This window comes from Pteronotus mesoamericanus, unplaced genomic scaffold (genome assembly GCF_021234165.1).
Source record: "Pteronotus mesoamericanus isolate MK-2021 breed Mesoamerican mustached bat unplaced genomic scaffold, CSHL_Meso_final contig_52, whole genome shotgun sequence".
Taxonomy (NCBI): domain Eukaryota; kingdom Metazoa; phylum Chordata; class Mammalia; order Chiroptera; family Mormoopidae; genus Pteronotus; species Pteronotus mesoamericanus.
Genome location: NW_026555189.1, coordinates 12701606 through 12713364, shown reverse-complemented (window position 1 = coordinate 12713364; position 11759 = coordinate 12701606). Strand labels below are relative to the sequence as shown.

At 55.8% G+C, this 11759-nt stretch overlaps 3 protein-coding genes across 4 annotated transcripts; all 3 read right to left on the bottom strand.

Moving 5' to 3' along the window:
- Positions 1–173: 173 nt before the first annotated feature.
- Positions 174–2096, bottom strand: CTRL (chymotrypsin like). The gene is made up of 7 exons (XM_054579043.1): positions 2036–2096; positions 1362–1465; positions 1190–1269; positions 988–1069; positions 654–834; positions 434–567; positions 174–356 (listed from the first exon to the last, which is right to left on the bottom strand). The coding sequence occupies exons 1-7, from the start codon at positions 2085–2087 to the stop codon at positions 195–197; spliced, it is 795 nt and encodes a 264-aa protein (XP_054435018.1). The 5' UTR covers positions 2088–2096; the 3' UTR covers positions 174–194.
- A 2219-nt stretch (positions 2097–4315) lies between these two features.
- Positions 4316–7014, bottom strand: PSMB10 (proteasome 20S subunit beta 10). 2 transcript variants are annotated; one of them, XM_054579041.1, is made up of 8 exons: positions 6733–7014; positions 6411–6498; positions 6227–6324; positions 5979–6119; positions 5594–5709; positions 5425–5483; positions 4618–4769; positions 4316–4493 (listed from the first exon to the last, which is right to left on the bottom strand). In XM_054579041.1, exons 1-8 carry the CDS (start codon positions 6789–6791, stop codon positions 4382–4384), a joined length of 825 nt encoding a protein of 274 aa, XP_054435016.1. In that variant the 5' UTR covers positions 6792–7014; the 3' UTR covers positions 4316–4381. The 2 variants fall into 2 exon arrangements, with proteins under 2 accessions (XP_054435016.1, XP_054435017.1); XM_054579042.1 differs by lacking the exon at positions 4618–4769.
- Positions 7015–8236: 1222 nt separating this feature from the next.
- LCAT (lecithin-cholesterol acyltransferase) lies at positions 8237–11709 on the bottom strand. The gene is made up of 6 exons (XM_054579300.1): positions 11528–11709; positions 10634–10790; positions 10421–10536; positions 10234–10329; positions 9916–10140; positions 8237–8999 (listed from the first exon to the last, which is right to left on the bottom strand). The coding sequence occupies exons 1-6, from the start codon at positions 11679–11681 to the stop codon at positions 8425–8427; spliced, it is 1323 nt and encodes a 440-aa protein (XP_054435275.1). The 5' UTR covers positions 11682–11709; the 3' UTR covers positions 8237–8424.
- Between the last annotated feature and the right edge of the window lie 50 nt (positions 11710–11759).

Sequence of the window (11759 nt, the reverse complement as noted above, 5' to 3'; positions counted from 1 at the left end):
GAGGAGGCGAGGTGGGGGGTCACAGCCTGGGCATGGCTGCTCAAGGGAGATCCTGACTCCTCAACACCTGCCTTGCTGGAAGACAAAGTCCAAGTTGGGATAGACTCCTGTGAGCCAGGAGGACAAACCAGATGACACAAGAGGATAGTCTGGGGTCTTTATTGGATTAAGAGGGGAGGGGCCTGTGGGTAGGCTCAGTTTTGGGCTGTGACCTGGTTGATCCAGGTACTGAATTTGCTAACCCGAGTGTACATGGCAGGTGCGCGCACGTTGCAGTTGCTGGTGCCCCAAGAGACGATGCCTGTAAGCACCCATGCGTTCCCCCTCTGGCAGACAAGAGGGCCTCCAGAGTCACCCTGAGGGAAGGAGAGGGGAGAAGTCAGCATGGGGGACTGGGTGATGCCAGAGGACAGGACAGGGTGCCGGTGCTCACCTGACAGGAGGAGGCCCCTGAGCCGCCTGCACAGATCATGGAGTCAGTGATTCGCGAGCCCCAGTACTGCCGGCACTGGTTCTGAGTGACCAGGGGCAGGGCCACCTGCTGTAGGCGTCGTGGGATCAGATTGCCTGTGTGCCAGAAGGGGGTAGTTAGTCCCCCGATAACTTGTCCCTACCCTAGCTCTCCCACCCAGATCTTTGGCCTAGGCTCCTACCTGTGCCACTGATGCGGCCCCAGCCCGTGGTGACACAAGTGAGGCCTGTAGGCAACACCTCATTTGGGGAAGCCAGGCAAACTGGTGAGATGCGCGTTGTGTACTTGGCTGGGGAGGCGAGCTTCAGTAGTGTCACATCATTGTTGAAGGTGGTGGGGTTCCAGTACGGATGTGTGATGGCCTGTGGAGCCAGGAAGGGGCCATGTAAGATGGGGTGAGCACAGGCCCCCAGGGTTGATAGATGCTAAGGGGGCTAGGGCAGGGCAGGCCACCGGGATAGCACCCACCTGTACTGCCCACTCTTCCGTCCCATGTCTGCAGCCCAGGCACTTACCCGCGAGATGGACAGAACTTGTAAAGGCTCAGCATTGGATGATGTGTCATACTCGCCCAGGACGACAAAGTGACGGCCAGGGCTGCAGTGAGAGTGGGGTTAGGCAGCCGAAGGGAGGGAAAAGCAACAAGAGAAGGGCATCTAAAGGAAAGAAGTGGGGAGAGGTGGGCTGGGGTGGGGCAGGTGGTGTGGGAGCACTCACATGACATTGCAGTGGGCAGCGGTGACCACCCAGGATGGGCTGATGAGGGAACCACCGCAGAAGTGGAAGCCTCTATTGTCCTGGGGTCAGGAGTCAGAAGTGGGAGGAGAACTCAGGCTTTGCCTAGGCATGAAACACCTGGGACCCTGTCCCATCCCCAGGGTGCCTTTACCTGCAGGGACACCTGCCAGGGCCAGGAGCCTGGCACTGCATCCTCCCCGTTGACAATTCTCTGGCTGAAGCTCAGTGCCGGTCTGATGGCAGGAATGCCGCAGCCTGGCCATTGGGCTGGTGAGGACCTGCTTCCCACACCCCAGCCCACCTCTCCCCTCTCCTTCCAAATGCTGCCAGCACTGCACCCCAGAGGAGTCCAAATGGAGAGGACTCATCACTACCCCTTCTTGTCCTGAGCTGCTCCTGGGCCCCTGTACATTCTTGATCATTCCCACCCAACTAGCCCCCAAGTGCTATCCACTCTCTCCCTCTCTCCAACCAACTCCCCACTGTTCCCCAACTCCATTTCTACCCTCCAGCCCAGGCCACTTGTCTTCCTGACCCCTGGATAGTCTTCTGGCCCCCTTACCCGCTCCTTGCTTCATACAACCAGAGGGCTCTTCCTAAACTACATGTCCAACCTTCATTTTTCAGCTTCCTAAACCCTCCCTGACTCCTGAACCTGGCCCGAGCTCTTGTCAGCCTCTTGTCTCCTCACAGCCTTGGCACATCCTTTTTCCTTTACCCACTCTCTGCCTGCTTCCCTTCTAGACAGCCTGGTCCCCTCCTTGAGCCCCTGGACAGGAAGCCTGGGCTGATGCTGGGAGCCAAGGCTGGTCCAGGCCTACTTACCCCAGGAGGAGCCGAGCAGGGTCAGGGTAAGGGTCAGGCTGAGCAACATCATTGTGGCAGGCGTGAGGTGGAGAACTCGGCCTGGCTTTATAAGTCTCCTCGTCCTTGGGCTAAAGTCCCAGGCATGAGGCCAGGCCAGCTGTATGGGCACAGCCCTGTCCCACGCTCTATTCTGGAGGAGGGTCTCTCTAGGCCAGGGTTCTTGATCCAGGCCTGGACTTATCAGAAAGAGCCCAGGTGTGAGTTTCTCACCTCCTCCACCCCTAAAACCTGATCTCTGATTGACTACCTGAACCACTTCCCATCCCAAGTGCTGAGCACTCGGTTCAAAGGACTTAACTGTAAGTATATGGTGACCACCTCGTGACTGGGATCAGGAAAGTCTCCCAGGCCTGTCAGGGGCACCAGACTCAGGGAAGCCTGCTCAGCACCCAGGGGTGTTCCTGACTGGTGGAGGAAATGTCCAGCTGTACCAGCTCTGCTGTGGAGGGTCAGCATCATGTGGCTAGGACAGGGGTTCTAGCAGGATATGAATTCCTCATTTTATTTTTTAAAACATCACCCAAGGATTTGTTTATTGATTTTAGAGTGACAGGGAAGGAGCAGGAGAGAGAAACATTGATTTGGGAAACATCAGTTGGTTGCCTCCTGTATGTGCCCTGACCAGGGATTGAACCCACAACATAGGTATGTGCTCTAACTGGAAATTTAACCTGTATCCTCTCAGTGTGTACAGGGAAGATGCTTCAACCAACTAAGCCACCTGACTAGGACGATGTTTCCTCACTTTAGAATGGGAGTCACATTTTGTTCACACAGATGGTGACTCTCCCACCAACACATGGTGTCGCTGGACTCAAACCTCATTTATCTGGCTCTGAAGACCACGCGCTTAATGAGGAAATGATGCCTGGGAGGGGCCTTGGTGCACAGGAGGCACAAGGTGTGTACCTTTGGTGACTGCTGCCCAACCCTGTATGGATGCTGGTAGGATGACAGTCATCAAATCTCTGGTAACCTCCATGTCTTGTGGCTCACGTGGGCAAACCCCTGGTGCCTACAGCCTGTTTGTTATCAAGCTTGACCAAAGGAGAGAAGAGGCCCCTGTGTGCAAAGTTACCATGGATAAGTTGGCTGGCTTCCTTCTAGGAGCATGAGGGTTTCAACTAATCCAAGAACACATCAGTTAAAGAAGTGAGTTAATGGTTGAAGAGAGGGATGGGTGAATAGATATTTTGGTAAAGCAGATGTGATGGGTATATGGGTGTTCATTGTACAACTCCTCAAGATTTATGTGTTTTTTTTTTAAATTACTTTTTCAAATACATTTGTCTCTGCCTTCCCCTCACCACTTTCCCTTGCCTCCTCCCCTTCTCCCCCACTCGATCCTTCCCCTTTTGTTTTGTCCATGAGTCCTTGCTATATGTCCCTTGACTTTCCCCTTCCCTTCCTTTTCCCCTGCCCACCCCTCCCTCCTTCCCTCTTGTCTCCGTTGGTTTCTTTTCCAGCATTTATGTTTACAAGATTTATGTTTTAAAACAATAAAATGTTGAGGGAAAAGCATAATCGGGCCCAGGGATGTTCAGCCTAGAGCAGACCCTCCCCAGAGGTTGGGCAGTTGGAAAATTCCAGTGGAGCTCAGCCATTCTGAGGACAGGATGCTGCTACCCCAGCACCTGGGCCTAGCACTTAGGGTGATCAGCAAAGACTTGTTGGATAAATGTGTCATGTCATCTTGTCCTTACATGAGCTCTGTGGTCCCTGTCAGCCCAGAAAACTTGGAGTCAAGCCCCCTACGCACAGCCCAGGTTTTAGCTTCATGTTTTGCAGCTAAAGTTGTAGCATGCATGAGGAGTGCTCTGTGAGAACTTGCTCTTGGAATCAGGGAACAGATCCTTTATCGGCACTTTAGCCCTCACTGGAATCCTGGGTGGGGGCTTTGCCCTGGGCAACTGATGAGCCAGGCAAAGGCTCTAAGTAGAGGCAGTACCTGGGACCTTTCAGGTTTTACAACAGTCCTGAATGGACTAGAGGACAAGAGCAAGGTGTGGGAGTGGTAGGTGGACCTCTGGTGTGGAGTCAGGAAGGGGCTTTCCACCTTGAGCCTTCAATGCTTGCCAGGGCTCAGGTTCTGGAGCAGAGTAGACGCCTATGGTAATGAATAAAGGGCACCTCTTAGACCAAACACTGGAGCCGAAGGAGTGGCCCCTGAAGGGATGATACCGTATTTGGAGAGCCCTGTGGGCTGCTTGCACCCTCTACCCAAGAACAACATAACCATTTATTCAGGTGTTTGTATTTTTTGCATTTATTCCCCTTGTTCAAAGCTCTAAGCCTCAGCCTACTTCATTCCACCTCCATGGTCTGCACAGTTTCCTCCACCAGCTCCAGTGGCAGTGGCGTCACTGTCTGGGCCAGGACAGCGGTGGTCCCAGGGGCAAAGCGGTACTGCCTGGGCCTGGCAGAGAGGAGAAATGGCCTCTCAATGTGGGCCCATCATGTGACCTGTCCTCTTATAGCCCCCAACCTTACCTGCTACAGCCCATCCTCCCCAGCGGTTCCCCCATCTCTCTTGCTCCCACCTCTCAATGGGCTTTGTGGGCGAGCTCAGTGTTCGCAGCATCCTGGCGCCGGTCTCTGTGATCACACATGCATCTACATTGCCCCCGGAGCCCAGGTCACCCAGGATTCCTGCAGTGATGGCTTCTACCAGCAGCTCCTGTGCAGCCTCCAGCTGTGGTGATGTGTGTGTGTGAGGCTTGGTGGACGCTTCTGGTATCACCCTCAGGCTACAGGCTGTGGACTTTTGTTAACTTTGAAGCCCAGACTACTTACCATTGGCTCACACCCAAACTCCTCTCACCCTGCACCCCCATCTCTACCCCCAGTTCCCCTCCCCTGGTCTCTGCCTCCCTCTCTCCAGAGACCCCTGTTGCCACTAAGCATTGTTCTCTGAGTCACTTTCACTGGAAGTGCTGCTTCCAGTGGTCTGTCTACACAACCAATGTGGTCTTGACCCCCGATCCACCGTGTCACTCACGGCCTTTCTCTTTCTGGGTCTTAGGCACTTCGGAAACAACATACTTCACCCACTTCTATCCCACCCCAAACAAAATCCAAACTCCAGGCCCCACCTGCTGTTTTCTCCCTCAGCTCCAAACAGTCCTCTCAGCTTTGACTGCTCCCAGCAGTCCAAAGCTTTGGCACTGACGTTGGTCTGTTGGAAAATAGCACTGCTCGACCCACACTCCACTGGCCTCTCAGTCATCACCTCCTTTGAGAAGCTTCCCCTGACCTCCAGACTAGCCTAGGGTCCCTCTGCCCTCTCCCAGCTCCTGAGTGCACTTTCAACCAATGACCACGTAGTAGGGGGCGCAGGTGTCGCTCACCGTCATGTTCGGCTGGAACCGGTCCTCCAGCACTGCCAGGGCCGCGTCCTGGCCGGAGCCTACAGACAGTAGGGGCAGTTAAAGTAAGCAGCGGCTGCCCCAACGCACGACAAAAGTGCGGCCAAGGTTTCAGGGGCGGGGTTCGTGGGGGCCCGGCAGAAGCGCTCACCCAGGGCCGCGAAGGGCAGGCGGCTGTAGGAGCCATGGGGGTGCACGGTGTACAGCTGCGGTCCTGTCACATCTAAGCCGCCCACAACCAGCGAGGCACCAACGTGGCCCTGGTACCTTAGCACAGAGCGGGCGCGGTTATGCCCAAGCACCAGTACCCAGGCCCCACTCTCCACACTTCCCCTGGCTCTGTGCCCCGCCCCTTCCTGTGGTTGGTAGCCTCTCCACTGACAAGGCTCCTTCCTTTTGCCCAACTCCTCTCAGGGTGGCCTCTTCCGGTCTCCGGGGACCTCCCAGCCCCGCCCTTTCTTCCTGTCCCAACTCCTCTCAGCCCTGCCCACCCCAAACGGCCCCTCCCCAGGGTAGTCTTTGCCCCGCCCCAGCACCGGAAGAGCGTCTGGCGCAGAAGGCGAGTGACAGTGGCCACGCGGGGCTCACGGCCTGTGGACAGCGCGTGTAACTCCATGTTGGACGCTGCCATCCGAGTTGTCATCTCGGCGTCAGCGGCTACTCCAGCCCCACAGCAGCTGAGGGGGAAGGGAGAGTAGATGTGGGCGGGGCTAGGATGCGCGCAGGACAGGGTGGAGACTAGGGGGCCGTTTGGGTGTAGGAGAACGGGGCTGGAGATTCCTACTAGATTTTGGACGTGATGAAGTGGATCTTCTCGCAGGCCTTGTCCGCTACGACGAAATCGTTAGTTGCCCGCGTATCCGCGCCCAGAATAACCCCGTCCTGGGGAGAGGGTAAACGGGCTGTTGGCTCAGTGCCTGTGGATTCCAGACCACCCCTCTAAGCCTCCCACTCAGTCCCCTGCTCACTCGGAACACAAGGCCCGCGATGGTGGTCCCGGTCTTGCGTGCATGAGGGGCTTGGAGCCCTGGGAGGGCGCGTTTCAAAGATGCGTTTCTGGAAAGGGAAGGGAGGGGAGTGGCCCATGCTTCTGTTCTCCTGGGACGCTTATCACATCCCCCACTCCTTTCTCATCTCCCTCACCTCCCGAAGTAAGCCTCGGAACGCAGGTCGCCCACCACATGCTTCCCCCGACAGTCCTTCCCCACCAGGAATAAAGGCCCTTGGGGCGCCCACTCGCGGGAAGTCCTTACGGGGAGTGCAGGCAGTGCGGGACAAACCATCTCCTACCTCAGGCAGTTATCGAAGCAGAAGCCCCCCCGGGGCTCAAGCGCTGTTTGCAGCATCATGGGGTCGTCAGGGCAGTCCAGGGATTAGGGGTCGGTGGTTAGAAAAGTGGGACCAGCAGGGATCAAGAAAGGCAAGAAAGGCGGAAGCCTTTTCTCTGCAGGGCTCCACGTATCCTGCTACCGCTTTCGCTTTCACCTTAGCTCAGAATGCTGGCCTATTTTGCATCTCCTCTTTCACTTTCACCTCTGGTCCTAAGCAGTTTGGGAAGGTGATGATGGACTTTGCCTGGCTCCCCATGCTGTTTTCAGATCCTCTGAACAAAGGGACAAACCTCTCCCTTCTGGCCATTGTTCAGCTCCTCCTCCCACTTCCAGTCTGAGCATCTGTCTCTGATCCTAATAAGGGAGTTCGACATTTTCCCAGATCTCTGCATTTTTACAGGCCTCCAAACAGCATCAGGCGTTGCCTTTTGTCCTTAGTCGCCTTCCTTCACCCAACTCCTACCTGTCTTTTGTTCCTTTGCCTTCTATCCTGAAACCAGAACACAAAGGCTAGGTCGTCCGAGTGCTGATGGTGACGCTGATGCTGCTGGTCCTTCCGTCTTCCCTCTCTCAGGTGCTGTCTTTCCTCTCTCAAGAGAGGCCTGTTGGCTGTCCATCTAGTTACTGTTTCACCTCCCAAATAACCCTTTATCTATCCACATCTTTTGTCTTACTACTGCCTTAGTTTAAGATATCAGCCTTTCCCCTGGCTAATGCCCTAGCCTTCTTGACTCCCCTATACCTCCTGGCCCTCCTTTCCCTACAGCTCTACCCTGTAGAGAGGAAATCTGGTACACTCTTGCCCTGGTTAAATGATTTAGCAGCTGCATACTGCTCTTAGGCTCAAACCCATGTCTTTACAGGGGCCCATGTTAATGTTCTCATCCATTCGATCTCAGCGCAGACACTACCTCCCCTGGTAAGCCTTTCCTGACCTACAGTACTCAGCCCCTTGCACTTCCTAAACTTTATTCGTAGACTACTTACCTCCATTAATAATTAAACCTTCATTAGTGAAATGATCTGATTAGTGGCTCTCACCCTGATTCTAATCTCTTGTACTTCTGTCACCCACCTAGCACTCAAAGGGACCTGTTTAGAGGTGGGGATCTCACCTGCCTTTTGGGAAGCTGGGAGGGACAGCTCAGGTCTTCCCCATCTGGAAACTCTCGGCTCCGTGTGCCTCCACCCCACAGCGGTGTGTGCGGCCACCCCCAGCCCCCATGCCCAGAGCAGAGGCAGGCACCCAGGCAGGCGGCCTGAACAGCTCAAGCAGGGGAATGGGAAGCTGTGCTTTCAAGGTGCTTAGTTCGATCCTAGGCTTTAACAAAGCCAGGCTTGTCCTATGCCCCACAAAGCACCAGGCCTGCAGTTATTGATGAATGAATCATGGTGTGTGAACCCTAATGCTGCTCCCTCAACCCACAACACACAATTCAAGGCTTACAACAACAAAGGATTACTATTTTTTTAATTGATTTTCAACAGAGAGAGGAAGGAAGAGAAGTATCTATTTGTTGTTCCACTTATTTATGCATTAATTGGTTGCTTCTTATATGTGCCCTGACCAGAAATCAAATCCACAACCTTGGCGTATTGGTGACAATGCCCTAACCAACTAAGCTACCTGGCCAGGCCCAAAGGACAATCTTTATTCAGGGGGCAGGGGCCCTGGGCTGGCGGCTGGGGGGACAGAGGTGCTACGTCTGTAGGTACCCAGCAGGATGGTATTGATCTGCTCCAGTGTCTGGTTGCTGAAGACCATGTTGAGGTGCTGTGTCCCGTTAAGAGGTAGCAGGTGCACAGGCTGTGACTGGAGGCCCTTCCAGAGGGCGCAGAGCTCACTGCTGCGTGTGGCCACAGTGTCATCGCCATCCTCATAGAGCATCCCCACGGGGTCTGTGTAGGGGAAGCCGTGGTCAAAGATGTAGGTGCGGGGCGTAGGCAGACCCACGCCATACAGACAGTATACTTCTACACCAGGTGCTGGGAGTCCGGCCAGCAGGTCACGTGACTGTAGCCACATGTACCAGCCATCCTCAAAGTACAGGTCTGCAAAGAAGCGCTGAAAGTCACGGCCTGTGTAGTTGAAGCTGGGTGTGGTGATGAACACATGGTCCTCAGGCCACCCTAGGCTGGAGGGAAACATCCAGGGGGACGTCGTCGTTATGCGCTGCTTCTGTTTCAGCTTGATGCTGGACATGATTGGGATGCCCTGGTTGTCACCTGTGGACATGGAGCAAGGTAGGCAGGGGGCCAGGCTTGGCTGTCCCCTCCCACTCTTGCTGCTCCCCGCAAGCTCAGCTGGGTGCGCAGTTTTGTCCCAGCCTAATCCAAACATTGACTGCAAGCCAGACTGGAGCAAGCCTAGCAGAATTCAGTAGGTGCTTAATGAGTTCTTATTAAATAGGAAGCCCTGATACCCCTGTGAAGCAGAGCTGTAGAGCCTCAAATGAGGGCAGGGCAAGTTTTCCTGGGGATGGATGTATATGTGCAAAAGGCAGGGGAAAGATGCTGGCAGTTCTCTTGGGCAAGTGTCTGTTGGCCCTGTAGTCTATGCTGCACAGAGGTGAGAGCTGTGTTCTGGGAAGTGTGAAATGAAACCATGTCTATATTTGACACTAACTGATATAGTCTGAAGACAATATCCCTCACCTGACCATGAGCCCCTACAGGGAAGACTGTTTGGCTGGGCCAAGCAGACAGTGGGTGCTCAGTGGGTGGTAGCAGTGCCACTCCTCAGGGAAGAGCAGGAGGGGCTCCTAGGCTTTGGCAAATCTGTCTTCAGTAGGGCAGATCCCTGGGCAAAGGGGCTCCTGGGAACAGAAGGCAGCTGAAGGTTGGGTAGGTACGACCTGAGGCCATAGGAACAAACCTGTGGCAGGGAGTCAGACTGATGGGGTTCATGTCCTTTCTGTTAACTTTCCCTTTGTCATCACTAGGGCAGATTCTGGCAGGAGCCACTCTAATGGTCCAGGCCAAACTCACTGCTCTTGGGCAAATGAAGGGCACATGCCCCAGGGGTGGTAGACAACAGCCCCAGCCTGGTATTGTAAGCAGAAGCGGGAGGGCAGGCCCATGGTCAGCTTCATTCCACCCCTCAATCCTCCTACAGGATGCAGGTGATCAGAGGCCCTCTCACCTGAGGCCAAGACCAGCAAGGGTTTGATGGAGCCACCCCAGGGAGCCCCAAGAGAGATGAAGCCGTCGATGAAGCGATCCTTCCAAGACTGGGGCTGGCGCAGTAAGAAGTAGAGCAGGTGCAGGCAGCCAAGGCTGTGCCCAATGAGGAAGACCGGTTTTCCATAAGTAGCATGCATCTCTTCCACCAGTCCGGAAAGCTTCTGGTAGTACTCCTCCTGCTGGTCTGCAAGGGGGCGGGGGAGTGGATGGGGTCAGGACAGTGGGGGTTAGGGGCTACCTGCCTGGCCCTGAGCCCATCCTCCACGGAGACACTCACTGGGCTCCAGCCGCCAGTCATAGGGAGCGGCCCGCACTGTCTCATCCCGCACATACCCATTGTTGACCAGATTCTGCACCAGGGTGTGCATGTAACCTGTGGGGGAAGCAGCAGCATTGGGGCCCTGGCCATGGCTCCTGCAGGCCTCCATGGCCCGGAGCCCCACCCTTTCCCGCAGCACACACACCTGCCAGCTTGTTTTTGTCCAGGTACTCAACAGAGTAGGTCTTGCCAAAGCCGGGGACACGGATCTGTACACCAGGGGCGTTGGACACACGCCCAGAGCTGCGGTTGTAAACAACCCTGGGGACAGTGGGACATTCAGCTGGCCAGAAACCAAGGGGCAGGGGCAGGGGCAGGGGCATGGTGAGGGAGCTGGGGCCAAGGGGATGGCACGTACCTGGTGTTATCGATCCAGCAGTCTACCCCAAGGGGTAGGAACATATTCAAATCCAGCCAGATGGTGAAGAAATCCTCTGTTTTGCGGTAGCACATCCAGTTCACCACGTCTGGTTTATCCAGCTTGGCTTCTAGCTGATTCCCCATGCAGCCAGGCACTGTGAGCACTAGCCTTCACTCTGGATGCCTTGGATTTCCCCCATGATCGCCACCCCAGCCTGATACCCACCCCCCACCACTACATTGACTAGCCTTCAAGTTCCACACCCTAAACCCCCAGGGACTACAGACAGGGTCGTCCTCCTAATCACACTCCCCACCCAACAGTGCAAAGCCTAGGCTCCGCTCAGGCAGGAAAAGTGCAGAGGCCAAGGCCACTGACCTCTGCCCTCCCAAAGCAAACACTTAGCCAGTCTCTCCATTACTGCCGAAGTCCAAGGTGGGAACAAATAGGTTTAGGGGGGTGGGGTGGGGGCTGGGCCTAGGAGTAGGGGGCAGGCCTTGATGGGCCTCCCCTACTCTCCTGAGCTGAGCATCTTGTCCTTCCTTGCTGGGATAGGGCTGAGGAAGGAGTGGTGGGGCTTGGACGAAGGTCTGGCGGCTGCAGCTGACCACAGCTGGTAATGCCCAGACAAAGCCCTCAGGCACACACACCCGTCCCCCCCACCCCCAACTCCACCCATCTGGGGTAGATAACTTAAGAGGCACAGGAACAGTGTGGTCGGGGGAAGGGGTTGACTCCTCGGCAGGGCAAACCTCTGGCCCCTCTGAACACTGGGCAGGTATCAGGGCTAATGCAGGGGCAGAAGGGCCTTGGCAGGGTTGACTACCAGGGGCTGGGGCCCAAGCTCCCCAAGGTCTGGCCTGGTGCATCAGGGGCCTGGTGGGGGCTTACCGAGGATGATGGGCCGTGTGTGGTTACTGAGCTCAGCCTTGGGCGTGGTTTGCGGGGGGAACAGCACATTGAGGAGCCAGAAGGGGGTGGCAGGGGGGAGCAGCAGCCCCAGCAGCAGCAGCACCCGCTGCCATGGGGAGCCAGGCGGCCCCATTCCAGCCCTAGTGCCTATTGCCTAGTGAAGCAGTCTTGGGCTGGCCTTATCTGGATGGGGGTGGGAGGAGCCCCGGGG

Excerpts from the sequence above, each read along its gene's own strand:
- CTRL (XM_054579043.1), bottom strand. The coding sequence starts at position 2,087 with ATGATGTTGCTCAGCCTGACCCTTACCCTGACCCTGCTCGGCTCCTCC. Across the intron at positions 1,466-2,035 it reads CCTGCTCGGCTCCTCCTGGG|GCTGCGGCATTCCTGCCATC; the intron begins GTAAGTAGGCCT and ends CCCAATGGCCAG. Across the intron at positions 835-987 it reads AAGTTCTGTCCATCTCGCGG|GCCATCACACATCCGTACTG; the intron begins GTAAGTGCCTGG and ends CTGGCTCCACAG.
- PSMB10 (XM_054579041.1), bottom strand. The coding sequence starts at position 6,791 with ATGATGCTGCAAACAGCGCTTGAGCCCCGGGGGGGCTTCTGCTTCGAT. Across the intron at positions 6,120-6,226 it reads TTCATCACGTCCAAAATCTA|CTGCTGTGGGGCTGGAGTAG; the intron begins GTAGGAATCTCC and ends CTTCCCCCTCAG. Across the intron at positions 5,484-5,593 it reads CCTGCCCTTCGCGGCCCTGG|GCTCCGGCCAGGACGCGGCC; the intron begins GTGAGCGCTTCT and ends TACTGTCTGTAG.
- LCAT (XM_054579300.1), bottom strand. The coding sequence starts at position 11,681 with ATGGGGCCGCCTGGCTCCCCATGGCAGCGGGTGCTGCTGCTGCTGGGG. Across the intron at positions 10,791-11,527 it reads CACACGGCCCATCATCCTCG|TGCCTGGCTGCATGGGGAAT; the intron begins GTAAGCCCCCAC and ends TAGTGCTCACAG. Across the intron at positions 10,537-10,633 it reads TGCTGGATCGATAACACCAG|GGTTGTTTACAACCGCAGCT; the intron begins GTACGTGCCATC and ends CACTGTCCCCAG.